The 24,595-nt window shown below is 41.5% G+C and overlaps 1 protein-coding gene and 1 non-coding gene across 2 annotated transcripts; both read left to right on the top strand.

The window, feature by feature from the left end:
- The first annotated feature begins 2,450 nt into the window (after window positions 1-2,450).
- Window positions 2,451-23,027, top strand: meox2a (mesenchyme homeobox 2a). Its single transcript, XM_037074090.1, has 4 exons — window positions 2,451-2,613; window positions 3,400-13,051; window positions 17,703-17,875; window positions 22,055-23,027. Exons 2-4 carry the CDS (start codon window positions 12,496-12,498, stop codon window positions 22,271-22,273), a joined length of 948 nt encoding a protein of 315 aa, XP_036929985.1. The 5' UTR covers window positions 2,451-2,613; window positions 3,400-12,495; the 3' UTR covers window positions 22,274-23,027.
- trnaw-cca lies at window positions 19,044-19,115 on the top strand. Its single transcript has one exon. It is a non-coding gene; the product is annotated as a tRNA-Trp (tRNA).
- Window positions 23,028-24,595: the final 1,568 nt, after the last annotated feature.

The following is a 24,595-nucleotide window of genomic DNA, read 5'->3' as shown; positions in this document are numbered from 1 at the left end:
AGTGTAGCGTCCGTCTATGAATGTGCACGGCTTTATTATTATACATTAAATTGTGAAAAGAACTGGACCTGAAATCGAACCCTGTGGAACACACACACACATATATATATATATATATATATATATATATATACAATCACACCTCCTCTTTCACCGCCCACCAGTAGAGTTCACTCTTCTTTAGACTGTGACCTCAGACGGGTGGTGGCTGCACCCTCAGGTCCGCGGGTCGCAGTGTGGAGAGATCCAGCAGCAGCAGCAGGATCACTGAGTCTGCAGCGGGATGATACAGCTGCTTATAAATAAAAACACTGTGAACAGTTGAGCATTTCTTTAATTTGAGACGTAAGATTTCGTATTTAGAACATCGACTTGTAGCTGACGGTTGTTCATCACAAACTTTGCGATCCGACCGATCAACTGCAGAACAAACTGATCCAAAATACACCAAAATAAAAGTAATTCAACAAAATAAAAGCCCATCCACCCATTAGATGAGAGGAGGACAGCAACAATACACTACAAACTAATATACCTCCAAAAACTTAACCTTGTTTTTTTGCTTTTGCAAGAAATTAATAATTTAACTGTCATTAATTAAATCTAATGCTTTAATCAGCTGTCATTAAAATGTTGTTGTATGTCGATCCAACAGGCAGACTGAATATTCTGGGTCAAGGAGATACTTCTTTATCTTAAACACCTTTTCCTAAGAATAAATACTGTCAGATTTGTCTTTGTTGCTTCTTGTTTTCATAGTTTTCCTCTGATATTCTGTGCAGTGGACAGAAACCAGAGCACCATGAATGAATCACGAATGAAACACTCATATTATATGTAATTATAATCAAAGTGCTCAATAAAAATGAATAACAAATTAAATGAAACGCTCTGCAGACCCACGCAGGTGTTTCCAGTCATTCTGTCTGCTCAGACATCTGGTCAGGCTGACGCTCAGGTGAGAAACACGAACTAATAAGAGTGACAAAGGTTCAGTTCCTGCAGCGTGAACAGGTGCAGCGACAGGAGAGCGATGGAGGTTTGATCAAACACAGTCACTCCCACGCAGCCTTTAAAATAAGTGGAAACACCTGCGGAGGTGAACTGTGGGAGTGTAAGAGAAACCGCACCGCAGAATAACAAACTGCAGCCTCCACGTTATCGCACAACACAACTCCTCCAGGTGTGCTCTCTGACGGAGCCTGAACCGACGTGTAGGCAGAGAAAATCCCAACTCTGTCTTCTGGAAAATGATGTTTGTAGTTTAGCAAATTGTTTTTGTCAGCTGTGATGAGATAATTCCAGGCTGGATAAAACTCAGAGAGAAGTTTTTTTTTTTTTTTTATGAGGGAATGAAGCCTCATCTCTGAACCACAGGGAGGAGGTCGGGGTGGGTGGTGGACTCTCTGACACCAGAGTCTGGGGTTCACATCCTGAGTCTCATGTGTGGTTTCAGGCAACAAAGGCACTCTGGTTAAGGTTACTGAAAAGATCGTGTTTGTTGGTCAGAGTCACCGTGGATGATTTTTTTTCTGTAATGAAGCAGCCAGACCGCACTCTTTCTCTGACCTTACAGTGCTGACAAAACATGACAGTAAAAAATGTTTAATAATGCTGAAGTCCAAGACTGTTGTCAGTGCACATTTTACTTACACGTACAATATCATGTTTATGACTTGTGAGATACGTTTATTTGCCCAATTTCTTCTTTATGTTGACAGAAAATGGAGACTGGGCGACATTACACAAAATTTCCTAAAATCATATCCGCTGAAAAGGTTGTAAAAATTACCCAGAAGTCATACTTGAGTAAAAATAAAGATACGGTGTAAAAATTAAAAAGTCACCCAAGTATCTGATATTTAATGTATTCAAGAATTAAAGCCAATTCTCAGGCAATAAATGTACTTAATTTTTAAAAGTAAGAGTGAAAGTAGATTAAAAATATGTTTTCACATATGTATTAACTGTTGACTTGATGTTGGTGTTATCAACCTGAATTATCAGATTTTACATTCAGCATCTTTCTGATGATCAGAATCAGTGTTTTTTTTCTTTTATTTATTTAGCTTTTTAATCTGATTGCAGATTATAAATATGAAATAAAGTAAAATTTATGTAAAAATGTGTTGTTTCCTCTCTGATACAACATACAGTCATCAACGTAACTGGTAACTAAAGTAAAAATTTGGCTCCAAATGTCGCGGAGTAGAATTATAAAGTAGTATGAAATTGAAATACCCGAGGATAAGTACTGTAGTTCATGAGTAAATGTGTTTAGTTCCACACATTCCATCACTGACTATGTAAATTACTCAAAATTGTCTAATAATCAGGGGAATTAATTTTTTGTTTTTCTGACATGCAGTAACTCAGTTCGTCCAGCAGGGGTCAGTGGTGGCGCTGCAGAGCGGAAAACGGCAGCAACGCTTCCCGGCCTGAAAGAAGAGAAGCGCCGGAAGAGCGAAGCTAAACGAACCAGGCAGAGTAAAGATGTAAATGTGTATAAAAAGGTGAATTTAAATCAATTCTCTTGATTTAACTCGTTTCCCAGAGTTAAAAGCAGTGACTGGTCGGAGTTCTGTCGAGGATGAGTTCATATTAATTTCTCCGGTGAGTGTTTAGCTGTTTTAACTGCCGTGCTATGCTAAGCTAACGCAGCTGAGTCACAGAGCAGTTAGCTCGCTGCCTTCCAAATGTTATGTTCTACAATGAGACCTGTAACTTACTAAAGACTATTTAGAGTTGAGCCCTGTGGCCAGCTACTGCCAGAGTTTAATATGTGTTTTAAAAAGTAAAAATTAAGATACTGTGTTAAAATATAACTTTGTTGAAAGTGAAAGTGGCCCATAGAAAATACTACTTGAGTAAAAGTCTTAAAGTATCTAATACAAACTGTACTTAAAATCACTTAGAGGACCTTTCACTTTTTGTTATCTGATTGTGGTTAAAATAAATTAATGATTCATTATTTGTATTTCTGAGTGATATTAGTTCTGGATATTCATATTTCATGTAGCAGAAATGATTTAGAGTCAAAACTCAACCCGAAAATGATTTTTATTAATGAATTCAGCTCTCTGTCATTAGAGAAGAAGCAAAAGCACAACGACTGTGTTGTATATCAGCCAGACAGTGAATAAGTCATTAGTAGCTGTTTATTAAAGTGTGATACTACTGTACAGATTTCAAACAAAACAACAGCCATTATTTATGTAGGATACAAACTTCTGGACTGAATGCAAAACTGGCTGCAGGGTGACTCCAAAAAAGTGTGTAACGATCAGTATTTCATGTTTTATTAGGGTCCAGCTACACAGTTCTTGTTTTGTTCAATTCTCTGGAAAATGTAGGACAAAATTCATGATTCCGAATTCGACACTGTGCCATATTTTTCAGGACGTCTGGTCACCTTATATTGGAAAGATACAGATGGACAAAAAAGAACAGAACAGAAGATGTGAAACGGGAGAGTGGAGGACATTCAGCAAGTGTGCAGAGAAGCGTCTCACCCGTCAAGAGGACAGTTTCACGCCACATGTATTCGTCATCATCATCATCATCATCATCATCCAGATAAGTGCAGAGATCACACCAAACATCTTCACCTCATTTTGGGGTGTAGCAGAACAAATTTTTTTTGTATCAGTACATTGGAGAGGACATTAATAAATATTGGATGTGTCCCTCTCATTATACATTTATAATTAAAGCCCTGAGACACGTGGTTGCGAGTCACCGACCTAGCGCGGTATAACTACGTGACGGTGCTTCGAAGAAATCAAACCGATGGCGTTGAGTTTGAATTAAGTGTTAATGAGATTCACCAGTCCCGACACATTGACTTAACATTAGTCAGAAACCAGGCCGCTCCCCCGTACAGTAACTCAATGGAATAAATGCTCTGGGAATCATCCAGAAACTCTCAGGAACCTAAAGAGAGAAGGAAGCCGTAAAATCATAAAAGGTTGACTTCACTCTTCTGAATGATTCGCCTTATTGAAACAGCATGTTGAAGCCGGACCATCAGAGAGACGCTGGAGTGATGCAATATGGCCAAAGCTCCTCCACAGCCAGCGGCCTGAGTCTGCAACATTATGTGCTTTAGTGTTGTGCAGCAGGAAGTGTAGCGTGCAGGGTGGGTTCGGTTGGATGGTTGGTGGGCGGGCGATCCAATTGAACAAATAAAAATCACTAATGGCCCCGTTCACAGATTGAGAAGTCTGGCGTTGTTTCCCCCGCCTGGCACCCACTCCCAACTGCCTTCAGGATGGCGAGGCTTGTGGGGGGGGAAGTGAGATGAAGGAGGGCGTTTACAAATTTAGTCTGGGAGGAAACGGGCTTAGCACTGTGGCTGGCTGGAGCCGGTGCCGCTTTTGGTTTTGGCGGTTGTACCAAGTCCAGATCTAAATGGAGGTTTTAGTGTGGCGACCCCGAGCCGTTTGAGGTGTGGTCTGACTCGGTGCGAGGCCCTGCACAGCATCACACACGTCTACTCAGGCTCCAGTGCCTTTAAGCTGGAGGCGGAGGGGAACCATCACACCAGGCAGCTCCAACCGCCCCCCATTATAGATGATGATCTCACCGCGGCCATTACAGACACAGAGAGCGGCCACCTAAGAGCTGCACGGCTCACACAATGTGACTGTGTTAGAGCAGGAAATCAGACCGTAAAAACATATACGTTCATAAAGATATTATCAGTGTTAGATGAGAGCTCTTACATCCTAGAACGTCACCGTATTTTTGGCTCGTCATGCATATTTGATCTGAATTTATTAGATCAGGGGTTCTTGAAGTTTTGCTGACTTTTTTAGGGAGGGAAAACCTATGAACGTGATGTAGGATTTGTGTTTGGTCTCAATTGGTTTCGACTGGTTTAACATTAAACTCCTTGAGAAGCAAATTCACCTGTTTGCTGACAAGACTGATCACTTTATCCATCTCACAAGGTCCAAAGAAGTTAGAGGTAATCCATTTTCCCTTAAACCTACAGTGTTTTTTTTCCATGGTGGCCTTTCGAACTAATTTCCACATCAGAAGGGGAAATATAGAGTGCTGAGAAACAGCAGAGTTGACATTGTGCTGATGTCAAAGATGTCTTTGGACTGTACAGCAGAAGATCTTTACTGAACTTAGCACAGTATCGAGGTGGCTCATAATTCCACTTTGAACCACAAAGTCCGCAAATAGTCTGTTAGTCCACGTAGTTTCGGTCGGGAGATGTTTTGAAGTGGTGAGTTCGCTGCTCAGTCTAACAAGTAAACAAATTAACTCCCAAAATGGATCTCGACAAAGCAGCAACGTGAGGTCAAGTTATCTAGCTGACTCAACTGGGACTAATCATCTCCGTTGCGAGGTCATTACTCACGGTCAGCATTCTCGCCTGGGCAATAAATACGGTTTCATTACATACAGAAGTCTACGGATATGACTGTTTATTTTGCAGTTATTAGTCAGACCCAATGTATTTCCAGGGAAATGGAGAAAAATAACACAGTCAAAACGTTTTATATTTTAAGAGAACATGCCATGATTGGCATGACAGAAATAAATGCAGGACATAGCCTAATATTCCTGGGAGGCCGCCACTGGCCCGCAGGCCGCACGCTGAAAGAAGGGTCGTCTATTTTCATCTATCCGTAGCAGCCAGATGATGCTTTAATTTAGCTTAACACATAGTAAATTACTCAAACTGGTACAACAAAGATTTCCCACAACGGCAGTAATTTTCGTTGATAAATTAGAAATGATTTCACTTAAAGATTGGCAACACTTAAACAGCTCAGTGAAGCAAAGTGTGACTGAAGAAAATGGTAGTTTTGATTTCAGCAAAAGTGAAAAGTTGCAGTTTTTTAACAAAATAAGCTACAACTTCAAAGAATGACAGTTCTCTCACAATTTCAACAAACAGCAAACTGTTGAGTCTGCAGATGAGTAAATAAAAAATGGTTTTGTCTGTCGCAGCCTCCGTGACGTGATTTAAAAAAATAACAGACACCATCGAAGCTGTCAACATTTTTCCTTTATCCCTTCATGCTGTCAGTCCCTGAGAAGGCTGCTGTTCTCTTCATGTAATCGAGCTGTAAATGGAGACAACATTTACTGTCCCACTTCGTCGTATATCACTGACATCCCGCCATCGTCCGTACGGACAATATTCCTGACAACCGCTGTAAATCTGCGGCTGAAGTCTGAGAGGAAACGAGCAGCGACGACAGTTCCCTCGCCGCCGGCAGATGTTCATCTCAACACTGCAGCGCCGTCACTGTCGCCACTCTGTTATTAGCCACAGGATGAAAACAGGGAAACATGTAATTCATCTCTGAACCTCGTGCGCACGTCCAGATATGCAAGTTCATGAAGAATCACAATTTTTTGCAAGTGTTAATGAGTCAGTCGGTGGCTTCACTTTTGCTGCTTTTCTTCTGAAACACTCCAAATTTGTTGGTGAAATTTTTATTTGTTTTCGGAAAAGCAATTTACAGAAATAATTTTGTCCTCAAACACTTCCCGTACTCGTAGGCAATGATCTTTAAATTATATCCTTTTTAAATTCATTCCAACTTTCATGCCAGCTATCGTTTTTTATGAGAGCAGATTTTTTTTTTTTCAAAGCATGGAAATATTATATCTGAAGAGACTCAGACATTTCCATCCAGGTCAGAAATCTTTGCTTTAAAATGCCAGAAATCCTGCAGGTTTATTTACCAGGATGACATTTGCTATTACTAACAGTCTTATTGAGGATAAATTGGCTTTACTGCTGTTTGAAAACACATCAATTCTGATCTTACTGTGCTTGGCTGCAGGCTTTATATATCAAGAGAGGCTCACTGAGTGTTATACGCTCTGAAATGTTTCCATATTAGCCAGAGAGAGAGAAAAAAAAAAAAAAAAAAAAAAAGGAGGAAAACGTCTAATAATCATTACACACACACTGGGTCTTTTTAAACGCTCGTATTATAGCCGAGACGGCTGCGAGCTACATCAAAGCTTTCTGCAATAAAGCATATAACACATCGGGGGCCGTTAAAGTTAAAGTGCAGTGAGATTGGCAAAGAAATCAACTTAAAGGATGAAATGTTATTCAGTTCAATCCAGTCTGTCTGAAAATCTAATGCAACTAATACTTCTATTTATTTATCAAATATATACATTTTTTGTTTTAAATACTTTTTGGGCAAAATGTCACTTTAATCTCCTGTTTAACTTCCATAAAATAATGTATATACACATTAAATTAAGGGTAAAGCAGTTGTAAGCAGCTATTAGGACATTTATGTGTCTTTTAATGTGTAGTTCACAATTACAACTTCTGTAATGAAGTAATTAATGATACGATAACTGTTTTACTGAGTTGTAGTTGTTGATAAATACATTAACTGCTCACATACGTTCTAGTGTGTCATCTAACATGTATTAAATCTATGAATTCTGCTTATAAATGCAATTTAGATGGATTTGAAGTAGTGTTGCTGTTTTTTTTCATGTTTTAGGAGCTTTAGAGGACTCATGTGACTCATTAATGTCAAGGCTGCACTATTTTTCTTGTGGAATCAGACAGTTGTCGTAAACTCAAGTACAAGTAAAGATATGCTGCTGAAATAATACACACACAAAACTGACACATATAATTAGTGCTTGAGTAAGTATCTGATAAAGTAAATGTACTTAATTATCAAAAACAACTTTATGACAGTAAATACCAAAAGTGCGATAAAGTGAATTATACGTGTGTACACTGTATGTAGTTGTATTTTTGTGATATTTATAATTATCACACTGGCAACTCGTTACTGTAACTACCCCAGTTAGCATTTATAAACTGTATACATACATTTAATAAATGGTTTGTAACACACTTTAACATAATCAAACACAGCAATAAGGGCTATTTATGATTTTGGGCAACACTTTATAATAACCATCATATAAGAATAGTAAATTTATAGTTAGTTACACTTTAGTTAATAGTTATTTCACTGTTATTAAACAATTCAGTGCTTTATTGACGGTCTATTAAGTTAAACTGATGTTTACACACCTTCACAACTGTTTATCAAGTGATTCATAAAGTGATAAATTGTTTGTTACCTAGAAATTTACCTCAGTATTTGTCCACATTATGACTCCCCACACATGAAGAATTACTTTATATAAATACAGCTGTTTTACTTTAATGTCTTTAATTATCTATTATGGTTATTTATCCTCAGCCTCCACTCACAGGTGTCTAGATGAGTTTCAGTCATTAATGAATACATTTATAAAAACACACGTGTATCTGCTCACATGCAATCTACTATTTTATTCTGCTTATAAATGCACAATTTGGGAGATTTAAAGTTGTTTTAGGAGCTTTTAAAGACACCCACGGCACATTTATAACGAGGCCGCACTCATTTTCTGTGATATTATCTTTTGATTAACTCTCTATAAAGCCAGAGTTTATCACTGCAGCAAAATGAAAGTTTATCAAGGAGAGAGGTTTATTTTCTAGTGAAAGTCGAACCCACATCATGCCACAAATGGCCGCGTAAACTTTAAAAGGTCTGAAGTGGTGGTTGCATGTTTGTTTGGTGACGGTGGCGCTGAGCTGTGTTCGCTGTAATCCTTCCTGCCGGCCTGACTGACAGCCACAGGTTGTGCAGCAGGTCTACCTTCGGTTTCTGTCTACTGTGAAGGAAAGCTGCTGCTCTGACCTCACCGCCCTGCGATGGCGTCTCGATCATCAGATCCTACTCACCGTTTTAACCTCTTAACCTCTTTATGTTCCCGTCTCCATTTCACATGTCATCACATGCAAAGTCACAAAAAACATGAGCTTTTGGATGCAGGTACAGGTGGTTTTACAATCATTGATTCGTGCAGTTTTGTGCAATATTTTCAGGTTAGGTCATTTTCAGGTCCAAATAAAAGTTTATTGCTGCATTAGTGATGTCTTCTCGAGGCTTTTGGACAATTTAAGCGCACATACTTTGCAGCTGGTTTAGTTGCTGTCCCGTGAGAAAAACTAAGTTTTTTTGAAAAAGAAAATTCTATTTTTGCATCATTTTAGACAATTTTTTATCGCCATATCTGTGCACAAAAAGGTGGAAAAGCAAGAGCAGATTTTAGAAAAAGCTTAATGAAGAATTAAGCTCGCTATAGAGGACTAACTACAAGCATTAGTTCTGTCATTTAGTCTGTTTGATGCTCTTCATGTCGATTTTGGCTTAGGTGTTGCCCAAAACGTCTTGAGTGCTGCGCCCAGGCCTTATTATCGTGTGGAAAACCCCTGGACTGTATTCAGTCCAGACTGGAAAAGCATCTGAAACAGCATTTACACCATCATCGGACACTAAAACTCTTCACTGAACCTAAACTGTCGACATTTATTTTGGGTTTAGCAGCTCTTAAGGAAACCCGTTTTTATTCAGTCGTAGGGAAAACAAATGCAGATCGACTATGAGAAACTGAAAAAAATCGCAGATTGAATTAAAAGAATGTGTAAAGAAAATGTTATGTGTTAACCTTAATCTGATCTGAAGTGGACAAAAACGAAAACAAAAATATCCAATATTGACCTGATGTGTGACACACACACACACACACACACACACACACACACACACACACACACACACACACACACACACACACACACACACACACACACAGACTCATTCACACACAGTGGGAGATTTTTTGCCTCAAACGGCCCACGAGGGGCGAACACTAGGACCGACTGAAAACACCCACGCCAGAGGCCATCACTGCTGTGAGACCGGCGACAGGATTGGAAACACGTGTGAACTAATACCTGCTCGAGGCCCTGAGCAAATATATATCGCCTGGGCTAACCTGCTAATAGCCTTAATTTGTAATGTAAACAGTAGAAGAGTTTGACACTCACTCACCTAAGGTGCCTTTTCCTCCGCTGCGCTGCCTCTGCTGCCTTCGGAGGCTGTGGAGGGACTGGGGGTGGGGGGCGACAGCGGCAAAGTTACAGCCAGCCTCCGCCGTGCTATCTGTTAAAGTAATTTTCTCTCAAAGAGGAATTAATTTCCTTTCTCAGGCGGCCTGCAGCGCCTGTGGCACTGCCCGGGTCGTCCAGCCGGATCCCCAGAGTGAGGCGTTATTGTGACTGATGTGTAAAACCTGTGCGAGCCACGACGACTCTCCAACAACCCGAACAACTCTTATATTTCTGATTTGTTTTTTATAGACTTTAATGTGAAATGTTTATATTTTAAATTATAATAGACTGTATTAGAGACGGTCACATAGCTGCTGTGAATTTTAAACATTTGAAGTAAACAAACATTTATACGGTGATTATTTATCTTTCTATAAATAAGATATATGACAGATTTGTTTATAAATCTTAATAATCTGTATCAATTATTCAGCTGAAATATTTTAATTGCCTTGATTTGAACCAGATTTGTATAATTTTCCTCATAATTTTTCCGTTAAATCAACATTAAACACCACTTTGTCATTTTGCCTCAGACTGATCATCAGCACCAGTGACTGAATGCAAACAATTCTCTAAAACAGAGTTCTGTACTTTAGTTTAACTTTGAGGTATTTGTACTTTACTTGAGTATTTCCATTTCTCTGCTACTGTATACTCCAGCTACACGACGTTTCGGAGGCAAATATTGTACTTTTTACTCCACCGCATGTATTTTATAACTCCAGTTGCTAGTTACTTCGTAAGTTTCATGCTGCATCAGATCTAAAGCAGCACGTTTTAAAATTAATTTATTTTATCGCTGGTCGGATAAAAACAAATATAATTTTATTATGAAGTATTTTTATTATTTTATGTATATTTAATTATTCTCTTTACATTTTTGTTTTAATCGGAGCTTATTATATCTTATCCCCTCTGTAGATGACTAAAGGATTATCTTATCTTATCTCGTCGCTCATATTTTGTAGTTTTATCAGTTGAAGCACATTTTTTAAATCTGTTTCAGTTTTATTTGAACCTTGTTACAGCTCGTAATAATAATATCAATCATTTTTTTCTTTCACTCCCGTCTGTTTGCTGGCGTTTATTCTTCCTTCACGTCTTGAAAATGACACTTTTACAGCCTTAATGATTTAGCGACACTCTGATGAGAGCGCTGACGGTGTGAGATTTGAGTGTTTGATGTATTTCGAGGTTAGAGGTGGATGAAATATTTCATCTTATACAAACTCAGGAAACATTTCCGGGAATTCATTTCTGGTTGCTGTCGATGCCTATGAGCCAGGGATAGAACTCTCTGCTTGCATGTGCTGTTCATAAATAATGATAAAAAATATTAAAGGTTCAGTTTGATTAAACAATACTTTAGTTGATTATCCTTTTAGATTAGCCCAGATTTGAACTCCATGACCTCGTATTGAAGGTCAAACCTGTATCTACTTCTGTTGATTTGATGATGTGAGGTGTTTCATTTCAAAATAAGATAAACACTCCAATAAAATGACCGGTTACACTAAATTAAAATGAACCCTGGGAGGGGTTTTTTTTTTTTTTTTTTTGGGTAGCAGGCAGCGTACTTGCATGACAAAATTGAACCCTTATTGCAGAATGGATGCTCTTGCATTGCAATGAACATTATTACTTTGGAATAAAACTTTCTAATATGCCTTTTAAAAGTAGTGGAGACTCAACAGGATTTCTGTGTTACACAAACAGACAAAATGAAGGGCGAAGGAAACCCTCAGAGCTCGGATGGAAGCAACAAGCTTCCAGAACACTAACAGTATTTTAAAGGGTCAAAGCTGACAAAGACAGGGTGACACGCACAGTTAACCCCTGACACCTCTCCCCCCTATCCTTCCACACTCCCTCAGCCCCCCCAGCCCCTCTCCCCCAGGCCCCACCCATGAACCATTAAGGCTGTTTTCTCGCAGGAAAGAAAAAGATGGCCACCGGAGGTCACATCCAAGTCCAAAATAAATTGCTCTCTTTCCTGAGGCTCAGCCATTTTAATAGTACAGATTTATTGTGCTGTGCTTTTTGGAGGGTGATCATATGTATGTGGTCAGTAGCGCGTATGCAGTCTGTGACCCAGCCTCCCTCTCACGTTACACCCTATTTATAACATCCCCTCCGCCGGCTCCCCTCGTTCTGCAGTTCCTAGGAACCTCCTTCTGCTCCCAGCCTCGAGCTCCAGTCCCCTCTTCCTCCTGACATCTGAGAGGCTCTGCTGCAGCTTATCCTGGGCTAACTGTTTATCCTGTACAGCCTGGCAACTGGCCGCATGCTCCGGATTATCACAGGACACCCATTTCAAAACACACTTTACTTTCTGCTGTGACTATTCGAGAGTATCTGAGTTTTTTTATTTTTTTTAACAGAAGGAAAAAGTTCTGGGATAGCCGAGGGGAAAAAGAGAAGCATCTTGGATATGTGCTTGTGATCTTTTTGCTTTTGCTTGATTTAGTAACTTTATCCTTTTTTACTCGCCCTTCTTGCCTTTCCTGGAGGGCTGTGTGTGTTTGCACACCATGGATCACACACTCTTTGGCTGCCTGCGGAGCCCCCACGCCCCGGCGCAGGCCCTGCATCCCGCATTCACCCAGTCCCCCCTGACTCTGCACGGACGCTCGGACCACGTCTCCTACCCTGACCTGGCCTCCTCGTCCTCCTCTTCCTCCACCTCCTCACCGTCGCCCTGCATCATCTCCAGCTACCCGGTGGACGACGGCCTCTTTCCCGGGCAGCACCACCACCACCACCCTCACCGCGGCCACCTGCCCTCCCAGCAGCATCACCACCCGCCTCAGCACCACACATCTTGGCATATCCCACAGATGCCGTCACCTGGCAGTAACACACGCCACAACCTTTGCCACCCGCACTCCCACTCATCCCATGACAACGGGCCCACACCCCCAGACCTGGGCCACCCTGGTGGGCCAAGTATGTGCGCCAGCACCCCCAGTCTGGGCAGCGGCAGCACCCCTACAGGGGCCTCCTGTGTGCCTGCTGATTTTGGCAGACAGACTCTGTCACCTGCTGAGGCCGAGAAGAGGAACGGCAAGAGGAAAAGTGACAGTTCAGGTAAGAGGAGCCGAGATCAGAGTTTATTATTTCAGTTCTTTAAGCCAGGGCAGAAAATCTGGAACAAGTCTAACAGCAGAGATTTGATTCCTCACCTATTTCTTCTTCAAATATTTTGAATAAATAAGGTGTTTGTGAGACATTGCGTAACTAAAGACTTAAAATTCTTTGGAGGGAATTTCCAGGTTCTCTTTGTGCAGTCATATTGTTAGTTAAACATCCTCGCACAGCCTAAATATCAGCATTTTAAGAAATTCCAAGCAGAGCTCAAGAATAACACAAACATCTGTACTTGTCGTTATAAATCTTTCAACACGTAACTGTTGAGATTTTCTGCAGCTCTGATAGAAAAACAAAAAAACGTCAGAAAAGCCGTTCGAAGGTGTCGGCTGACGCGCCGGGAGGCTGAAGTGTGGAGCAAAGGCCACATCGGAGCTGTGTGGGCACATCTGACTGCTGCCATGTTTTGTTTTAAAAATCACATCTGGTTTGTTGCGACACTCTTCAGAGGGCAGAAAATGAGGCACACAGTAAAGAATTAATGTCACGGATTGTAAAAGACTACAGCGGCGCCTCGCGCCACACTAAACACCCCGACAGACCTGCAGGCTTTTCAGCTTATTTTCTCGTCTAAATCTGCCAGTTAAAATAGAATGAAAGGATTCAAGTTTAGATTTAATAGTTGGATGCAGCATTGATTTATTTTTAGCCAACTTTTATATGGATTTTAAATGATTTTAACTCCACAGCTTGTTTCTGCCATTTTAACTTGTTACAAAAATCTAGTAAATTGATTTATATTTATATAATCAAGTGGATGTTCTGTACAGTTCACCTGCGCCGTGAGCTTTAAGGACACTTTTTTGTTTTAAGGAAATGTGTGACTTTGTAAAATTTGTGACTTTAAGGCTGTTTCAGGTGTTCCAACCTTGAAGTCTTAGAAATCCTTTGTAAGTTTGTCAAGTTTTTGGAGATAATCTGTGAAATGTAAAGCTGTTTTAAAGGCTTCAAATTGTCTTGAGACAGGTACACAGTCTTTAAATAACCTGTACATTAATTATAATATACTCAAGAAAAAAAGTAAATAGAAAAAGACAGATTTGATTGGAAGAAAACCTGAATTGCTTTGCATAATGATGATGAAATCCCTCTTTAGAGGCTGCAACCAGATAAGTAACACCTCTCTGATAACCTGCAGGACATTTCCAACCTGCAGTCCCCACAATAATCAATCACTGCATGACAAACCGCCAGCTCGGGTCGCAGGAGTTCTCGTACGGAACATGATATTAGTGAGAGCGTTTAAGTTTTCCAGGGAAAGTGTGCTCGCCGTTCTCTCTGTCCATTTGAGGATTGCGGGTCGTCGGCACGGATCTTGCACCCTTTTAAAGGCCTCTTTGTATGCACGGCGTATCACCTGCGCCCGAGGACTCCACTGATATCCCCGTGCGCGATCATTTTTCGCTCAGGATGCTGGTGGTCACCTCAGAGGACGTCAGAGTCCCTCCTGCTGCGTAGTTAACAGAACTGAAGTGTGCAAAATGTCACAGGAATCCTCACTGTGCATCTGCTCTGGAAACGTGTTTGTAGGATATAAAACCAAATAGTGGAAAGAGCAGGAAGAATTCACAGGAACTCCAGAAGGTCATAGGTCTGTCCTGAACATAGAATAAAACAAAATTATATCACAAACAGTTTCTCAAGAGGCTAAAAGGTGTATTTCTTTGGTTTGATAGTTCTATTATATCCTGTGTCCACATGCAAAATGTTACAACTGTTAGTTTTAATCCAAAGTTAAACGCACCACCTCCTGTTTCCTTTCCTCCTTTGTGAAATCATTTGGAAACCGAGCCTCTTGCTTCCAAATCCCACTTCCCCTGTAACAATAGTTACTGCATACTCATTACATGTGCTGTGCATTCTCTCCACGCTTACACCAATCACGCTGATTATTGGGCCTAACTAGGCTGCTGACTCAATCAGCTGTCTAAATATTACACCGCTGCCAGTTGCATGAGATAGAGCCCCGATTAGGTTTCACCATCTGGACACAGAAACCTGAATTTAGATACAGAATCAACAACAAAACCTGAGAGCTCATTTCCATGCTAGTTTGAAGCATCTCAACTTTCGGTGTCTTAACACTCGCTTGTGATTGTTTCCTCTAGGAAGGCCGCAGGGTGGGCTAATGAGATGAGCCAGCTCCTTGGTATTTTCGGGTGTCTGGTTTCTTCATTTTTTTGCGGCTGAGCTGCAGAGTTTAAGTCCTATAGAGTGTCACTCGGTGCACTTTGCTGAGTGTCTGGGTTATATTTGCATAGGCTCGTGCTGTCATGGGAGTGGTCGTTGTTGAAAAAGTTACTAGATTTTCTGTGTGGAACAATAAAAGGTGCTTGAAGTCTTATTTTGCTGCGGCGGTGTTGTAAAAAAAAAAAACCGAAGAGTGAGGTGCCCGAAGGCTTCTCGCTGGCAGACTTCCCCCGTGGAGAAAGCTGTAGAAAAACACTGCGGATGTGTTCGTGCATCTGAGTTCAACAAACACGCAATTTGTCTGTCATGAGAGAATAAATCAGAAAATCTATATTTTTTTGCTGCAGGGTATAAGACAATATTGTTGGAGGGTTCCCTCCTGCACCGAGCTCAGTTCATTTGGGAGCCCTAAACGACGTGCCCGTCCTGTCTGGGTGCGTGTTTTTTCCTCATATTATTCCTCCTTTTTTGTGGAGAGATGAAAGTTACAGCGGGGACCTAATTGCTGTGGTGTAGTGGCTGTGTCATAAAAGCCCGCCGCTCGTTTTAACTCCAGGCCTGCTGGTCTAAACCAGCTGGCTGTGTTATTCTTTTATTTCTCCTTACACAATGTCTGTGTTTACCAGAGAGAGAGCGGATAAATACGACTGAAGGCCGGCTTCAATCAGCCGCACACTGTTTGGAGCACTCGGCCTGAAATTACAGGGAGGGAACGGCAAGGTCAAGGGGGAGCTGGACCCAGGCTGCGGGTCAAGCAATGATCTGTTTCATTTCATAAAATTCATGTGGGAATTCTTGCAGTTTATATATCTGTTTGTCCTTGGCTCTGAAACTGTGTGAGCGACATACAAATATAACTTTTGTAGAGCAGTTTCAGTTTCATCTTCTCTTTAGACTCTCAAGGGAGCTATTTTAATCTGAAAAAACTTAATTAGAAGGACGATCCTTTTTCTTACACAAAAAAAAAACCCCAGAACCACCAGGAGTCCCTCTGGGTGGAAGTGTTGGGTGAAGAGATAGTCGTTGCTTCAGGCTTCGCAAACGTTTGCGAGTCTGGCTCCGGGCTGCAGGACTATTTACAGTTTGGCTTGACGCAGGCCCGCTGGATTAACACACACGGCAGAACAGGACCGCAGATGAATTAGCATGCAATCACTGCTGCCTTCAAGTGCAACGTGCAACTGAAGCGTGTCCAACAGAGAAACCACAAAGGCTGCGCACAATAGGAAAGTTTTGGAGGGTGAATTAACCGTACGTGTTTTTCTTCAGAAAGCTTGTGGAAATAACAAAACAAAGGGATTTTTTTTTTCCAGAGTGATGAGCTGAAGTGGAGACGACATCCTGGGGTTTTTCATTTTTTAATTCTTTCACGTGTTTATCCCACATTTTTGCAAGAGCTTGCTCTCACGTGTATTTTTTTTTGTTTTGCTGTATTCTAATTGAAGTGTAATATTCACATCACATCCTCTATCTTCTGCTGTCTGTGACATTTTTAGTTAACAGTTAAAGTTTTGTGAAAATTATGTTTTGAGAACCTTTGCCTGCAACTTTCCAGTATTTAGAAATGTTTACCATGTTCATTCAATGATTGCAGGAAATTCACTCATTTAGTTTCAGTTACTGGTAGTTTGAAATCTGCAGAGAACGTGTTAATCAGAAAATGGGGACTGTAATGTAAAACTAAAGTAAAACAGAAACCAGAAAATAAATGTTCTGTATCCTGCACAACCATATCCATACTTAAAAAATAAGATTAAAGCAACAGCTATATAATCACAGATATAACAGTATAACATCTGAAAACTTTCTCTTTTTTCATATTAAAATGTAGGAGTAGATGCATGAGGGTCTTTTATGATTATTAAATCCCCTGTGGAGTTTACTGTTCCAGCGCACAAATCTCATTTAGACGACTAAGTCTGCTGTTAAAATGCAAAACCATCCTGCCTCTGTGTTTGATCACCACATTCGAGGGATGATCACGAAAACTCTCTGTGTGTCTCGGCCGATATATCAAAGTCGGAATTTTTTTACTCACTTCTTTCAGGTGAGGTCTCAAAAATCCAGTCTGGGTCGGGTTCTAGTTGTGGCAGCAGATTCCTTCAGGACAAATTAAACCCATGTTGGCAGTATAAGCGCCAGCCTATTGTAACAGCACAGCTGCCACAGTCAGACGCACATGTGTAGCCGCCCGTGAGTCCTTCCAGCCACTTAAAGTCTTCATAAACAATGACTGAACAATAAAGTGTGATTGACAGCTCCCATTGTTTCTCTTACCTCGCCTCTTTTCTTCCCCCCACCGACCTGCACCTGCCACATAACGTTCGCTTTATTTTTTTATTTTTGTTGCATATAAATCTGCCCTGAGTGGAACAGAAACCTGTGTGGTGTTTGGTTTCAGAGTCCCAGGACGGGAATTACAAGTCAGACGTGAGCAGCAAACCCAGGAAGGAGAGGACGGCGTTCACCAAGGAGCAGATCCGAGAGCTGGAGGCCGAGTTCGCCCACCACAACTACCTAACCAGACTAAGGCGCTACGAGATCGCCGTCAACCTCGACCTCACTGAAAGACAAGTACGTTCCCCACCCGCCACAGATTGTTTCCCCTTGGGCTCCGACATTACTGAACCCCCCCCATTAGCACATTAATGCCATGTTGTGAAAACAGACTCGGCCTTGGGACGACGGCGAGGCTCCTCGGCTCGCTACTGTGTTTTTGTAACTTCGGTGCGAGGGGCTATTGTGCTCCAGATGTGGCTGTGTGACGGGACTATCATATTCCAGATGTTCCTGTCTATTCTTTCAAGCAGGCCACAGTCAAGGCAGGGATACGGGTTGAAGGAAGTGCTGTCTAGCAAGTCACTTCCTCTCCTACGCTACCCCTGCAAGCATAAATTGGTCTCAGAGCGTGGGCCGCTCGTTGTAAAACGCAGACACATGAAATAAATAACAGGAGACAAATGGTTGGGGGAAGCAAACGTCGTACAGCCTGTTGTTCTCTGACACCCGTTTGGAAGCTATAAGTCACACTTAGTTGACACCTTGCCAGTGATAGTTTGCGGTGTGATACAGTGTAGATTGAATGAAAAGAACAGACGAGTGAGAAGCGAGGATAAAGTTTCAGGTGATGCCTCCGATGTAAATCACAACTTAAAGGAACGGTTCTCCCAAAAATCCAAATGTAGTGTCAGTCAGTCTTAACTTGCCACTTCAGTTCAGGTGTTTAGGAAAGTGCTTCAACACTGTTTTGTTGTGAAGCTTCAGAAATGTTTTGTCGACGACGAAGCTTCTCCTGACTTTCTATCTGCATGCGGACGAGTAGATAATGATTGAATGAACTGTTCCTTTAAGTCTTCTAAAGAAAAACATGCGTGAGCCTTATATATTATGTGTTTTTAAGGATTTATGTATCTTATGTCATGCTGAACTAAAATGTATCATGATGGCCAAGTGCTTCCAACCTTACAGATAATAACTCTACTAGATGTTTCTGATTGTGGACATTTTGGTTTGAGCACATGGAAGTAATAACATCAGCAAAGGCTCCGTCCCATTTAGTGCCAGGGCCCTGCTTCTAATCGTGCATGCTGGTTCAGTGGTCCAGCTCACTGTGGAGCCTAAATGGAACAGAGCCATGTTACTAGATACACCTGCTTTTTCCTGCAATCACATATTAAAATAAACCCCCATGAGAAAAAGGTTCAGCAGTATCTCTGAAACTAAAGCTGCTCTTTTCCACTTCGACTCTGTGGCGCAACGGTAGCGCGTCTGACTCCAGATCAGAAGGTTGCGTGTTCAAATCACGTCAGGGTCAAACTACTTTTCATAAATTTCCCACGCTTGCAGGACTAATAAAGGAATTCTGATTCAGTAAATACATCGCATAAACATCTGACCGCAGCTTGTCATAAGTCAACGCATTCTCATACGTAAAGAGCCTGATATTTATATCAACAGACGTCTGTCACTGTTCCCAAAACCACGTGACAGCCAACCGTTGCAGCATACTAGTAACAGGTGGAGCCAAAAGGACCTTTGTCATACTCTGCAGTCACAGTTGGCTGGGTTTAGTCAAGAAAACAGTTGGGTTAGGTTTAAGAAATCATTGTGGTTCATTTTAAAATAACTACACGACCGCTGTTATAATGTCTAGGGAAATAAAAAGATCACCGTTTAACAACAAACAACAGTATGAGTCGCAATAATGTCTCTCACGGTCTCGCATATGGTCGTTAATGGATCCACAGCTGAGTATCGATCCATTCCTCTGTAAAACAGGGCCGGTGATGTGGTTTTAAAGTATTATCATGATATTTTGAGGCTTTAAAGCAGTAAAAAATGTATAAATATCTATATATTTATTTATTTCTAATTCAAAATCCAATATCATGAGATCACATGATTATTGCTAAGAATGTCAGTAATGATGTCAGGGTTAGTAGCTCAATTCCCCATTGAGCCAACCATGCTAAAAATGTCCAGTCTGCACCCGCATCGCTGCGTCAGGCTTCAGATAAAAGTGTCCATCTAAGGAAATCTCTCAGTGAATAAAAATGTCTGCGTGTGCCTGTTAGAGGCCTGTCAGAGTAATGCGAGCAGTAAACCTGCACAGTCGCATTTAGACTTTAGACTTTACCCCTCGATGTGGAAGCGACTGGAAACTGTGACAAGAAAAGTGATAAATGCGCCATAAATCGTATAAGTAGCCCTTCTGCTTTTTCTTCATATTACGAAGGTGTTAAAAAAAAAAAAACTGTGAAGGAATACTCCTAAATACCACCACGTCAGGAAAAACTTGGCTCAGCTCCGCAGGGCCACCGAGCACACAGTTTGCCATTGTAATTCCACTGAATCCTTCTTCCAGACTGATGCAATTAATCTTTTCGTGGCTCGAAGCCGCATAAAATGTGCATGAAATTTTCTTCAGCTCATGCAGCATGAGTTGCGTGTGACCTCAGTTTTGTCAGGGAAAATATACAGCAGGAGATAGTGAGGTAAATATTGGCAATACAAACAGCTGGCCAGGGCGCGTGATTTATGCTGCATGAGCTGTTTGGAGAAGTTTGATGGATGTTTTATGTCTTTGTAGGCCGTGAAACCTGGAGTTTTTTCAAAGATGGCAGGAGTGGAGCTGCACGGCCGAACTTCTTACATGTTAGGAGTTTTTAGCAGCAGCATGGGAAAGGAAAAAAAAAAACCTACTGAATTAAACATTCAGGATCAAAAACAGGCCATATTTGGTTTAAAAGTTCTCTAAATTGCACGTAACAACTATTTTAACAGCATTTAAAAGACATTTTAAACAATTTCGTTTTGGTATTTTGCCAATAAAATCAGTTTGACCAAAGCTGTGCCACTTTGGCTCTGATACAGCATGTAATCAAATACCTCAAAATTATACCTAGGTACATTACTTGAGTAAATGTACTTTATTATATTTCCATCACTGTGCATGTGTGGAAAATGTAGTATAAAGCGTTTTATGGCTCCAGACGAAGCTGCTTGTAATCTGATAAATGTCTTCCAGTGATGTCACTCAGTGGCTAAGTTACATTATACTTACATTGAGACCTGTAAATACAGTTTAATGTAGGAAATTGGTGGAGTTACCCTTTAAACATGTAGTTGATTATCAGTTGTGTGTTTCTTGTTATGTTTTATGCTGTTAAAGCAAAAGGAGTTGAGATCAGTGACTCCTGAACGAGGCTTTTTAAATCAGTGGATCAGCTTTTCTTCTAACTCAGGGCGGTCCAGAGTGGAGGTCAGAGTCGGCCCACCAGATAAAAAACTGTTTTTAATTACTTTAAATATGAAGGACCCCTAATTTCTAATAATCTTGACGCTTTGTGCAGGAAGTCGGTCAATTCAGGGAACTTCCTTTTAGAAGTCAAGAGACTGAAACAAATCCAGCTGCCTACGATTTAACACTTACCACAACCTGGATGACTGAGAACCTTCATCAACACCACAGTGGGTGTTTTTGTTTTGGCCTGTTGTCCAACTTTAACTTTCATTTTTTGGCCTTCTGAGGGAAATTGTTTGTACGCTCTCAAATGGACACTGAACTCAGGAGTCTGGGATGCGATGTGTCCTGATCTAACTGTGAGTTAGCAGAACAGGTACAGTGCTGGTGGGTCTGTGCACGTAAGCCTTGAGGATCACATGTCTGCTTTGACATCAGAGTCGAGCTCATATAAGCTGGACTCTCTCTCCCCTCTCCTGCTCTCAGAAAAGGCCTCCAGGCTTGTAAAGAATCCGATGTGATACTCAGCACGGCGTACGCCCCTGACGTTTAAGACAAACGTTTGTGCTGTCAACTAACTTCCTGACCATGTGACCGCTCGGTCCCCTCGGAATGACACTCCCCAAAAATAAACCCACCCCACCCTGCGTGACAGGAGCGAGCCTCCCCCCCTCTCCTCCCCCTCTCTTCGGGTGCATGTGTCGACACTCAGAGGGCCTCTGCTGCTAGTTGACGTGTAAACCGTTTTAAGCAACAGCTTAATCATCAATCTGAGGGACGTAAATACGGCCGTGGCTGTTGAGTCAGGGAAAAACCGGCAGACGCCAAGCGGCAGATGGAACACAACATCCACACGTAATTACTGCTGGAGAAACAGCAGCCAAACCTCTAGAAGAAGTTGGTGTCAAGCAGGACGGCTTTCCCAATTGCTTTTTTATTATTTTTGTGACTGTTTGCTCTCTCATTAATTTGACGTTTGCTGTTTGCTTCCCCTCCCCCCCTCCCGAAAGGTGAAGGTGTGGTTCCAAAACAGGAGGATGAAGTGGAAAAGAGTGAAAGGCGGCCAGCAGGGGGCGGCAGCTCGAGAGAAGGAACTGGTGAATGTGAAAAAGGGGACGTTGCTGCCGTCAGAGTTCTCTGGCATCGCGGCGCTCCACCACTCGACGGACTCCTTAGCCAATGAGGACAGTCAGGACAGCGACCAGAGCTCCGACCACGCTCACTTATGATGCACTCACACCCGACCCCGACCCCGACCCCCCACCCGTAGAGTACAGGCCCTGCCTCAGGACCGTCCTTAGAAGGACTGCTGTTTGCTGATTCGCCATCGTCATACAACGATGCTAAATAAGTGTACAAATGTACAGAGGAATGTTATGTAATGCAGTCATCACGCAGGCAAAAATGGAAATTTCAAGAAGTGAGCACATAAAGGAGGATGTTGACATATTGGTTAAAAATGTCCTTGATATACGCCCAAGAAAGGGGAATAAGATTAGAATTTAAAATGTGATGTTTTGGCGACACAATATTGCAGAACATTTTGGAAAATCGTATTAAGTCAAACTGTTGTAAACATTCCATATTGTGTGCCTTAAAAAAAAGAAGCAGACGAAGGTTTTGATTTGCACTGTTGAACGTCAGTCTGCGCTTCAGTCAGTTGAAACTGTGTAAAATGTAAATTACAATGTAATTGAGTTATTGATCAAATCACGTGCCAGGAAATCTGATTTGCCTTGCTAACATAAGTGATGTGTAAATACTTCTCAGTAATGTCTTACCTTAACAATAATTTTATACCCACACTATTCAGCTCACGCAGTAATAAACACTGACAGTTTTTTTTTTTGTTTTTTTTTTCGGTCTTTTCTGCCTGGAGATGACATTTTGTAAGCAAATCTGGATCCTGAAATAAGTGTTTTATTAAATCCTTTCAGGGAGAATTGCAGATTGAATAAAATTTAACCAGTGGTAAAAAAAAAAAAAAAAAAAAGGAATCCCATATGATTCAATAAGTCTTTTTCCATCCATGCAGCCATCCATCCACTTGAATCCAGGCTGCTGTGTGTGTGTGTGTGTGTGTGTGTGTGTGTGTGTCTTGAAACGAAGCCGTGATGAATTAAACATCGCAGAGAGTGAGGAAAGCTGGTGATGGGGGCGCATGCTAAATTCACCTTTGCCTCGGGGCAGGGTCGGGACTCCCGCCAAGACTCGGAGAGACCGAACCCACAAAGGATCAGATTCTGTTACAAAATCCAGTTGAAAATAATTTCAAGACTTGATCTCATCTTTCACCACATTGTGATTGTGCATTCTAATTTGTTGAGGAGGAACCTCACACAGCATGTGGAGGGTTTGGAGGGTTTTTTTTTTTTCCCCCTGCCTTCACCCCAAAGAAACCCGCATATATGGAGGACGCTCTCTGCTCGGCCTTAACAGTCTAACTTGTGTACAAAGTCAAAACTATGTGTGACACGCAGCGAACTCATCTCCAAACATGGTCTCCCAACTTCACCAGCAGCAACCAAACCAAAACCCAACTCCTGATTATTGTTTGCCTAACAGAAACAAACACATTTATCCTTAAATCTTCAATATGTGCCTTTAATTTCACATGTTATGATAGAGACATCTGTCCTGCTTTAGAGGTAAATGAATTCATTATCCTCTCAACTCATCGCCAAAGGAAAGCTGGATGAAGTTTTTGAAGACCACAGAACATTTCTGGAGCTTCACAGTGAAACAGTGTCGCAGCATTTTATTTAAACAACTGAAGCAGACGGGGATGAAAAACAGGACGTGGCTCGTCCGGCATAATCCAAGTCTCCAGAAGCTCTGAGATCCTAAATTGATTTGAACAGACATTATTTACACCCTTGACGTGCAGTCTAGCCTGTGCATTGACTCCAGATGGGATGAGCGCTAACACTTTTAGCTTCGGAGCAACTGTGAAGACTTTGGCTTATAAAAGGTTGAACATGACATCTTTTAATATCAATTTTAGGCTTTTAAAACGATCCCCCTGTATGTCAGTTGTGTTCAAAAACGCTGCAACACTGTTTTGCTGCGAAGCTGCTGAAACATGAAGTAGAAACGTCGCCATCAGCATGACGAAAAGTGAGCATTATGTTGATGTCATCATTGTCCCAGCAGGCTGTGCCATCGTAAATCCACTGAGCTGACATTTCTTTCATACCCGTGACTTCCTCCACCTGTAAACTGTCCTTGAATCCCACCATCAGGCCTCGTATCTGCTTCAGCTAATCTACAACCACATGGCTCCATGTTCATGTTCAGACAGGTTTAATCTGAAGGTCCTGACCTGTTCAGTGTTCCACCCACTATCTCCACGAATGGCCACTAATTAACAACCATCGGACAGAAGGACTAAGGACCCCCGACTCTTTGTCTGCACTCAGTAGGTGAGCTGTTAATTATTAATGTGAGTTGCTGGTGCTAAAGCTGAAACAACACCTCACTGACAGCTGGAGTGAAAATTCTCAGGGTCTTTTCAGTCATGTTTTAGCGAGACTTAAATCATATATTGCATA

This window comes from Acanthopagrus latus, chromosome 17 (assembly GCF_904848185.1).
Source record: "Acanthopagrus latus isolate v.2019 chromosome 17, fAcaLat1.1, whole genome shotgun sequence".
Lineage (NCBI taxonomy): Eukaryota > Metazoa > Chordata > Actinopteri > Spariformes > Sparidae > Acanthopagrus > Acanthopagrus latus.
Note: the sequence above shows the minus strand (reverse complement) of the source record. Positions and strands in the feature narration are given on the sequence as shown.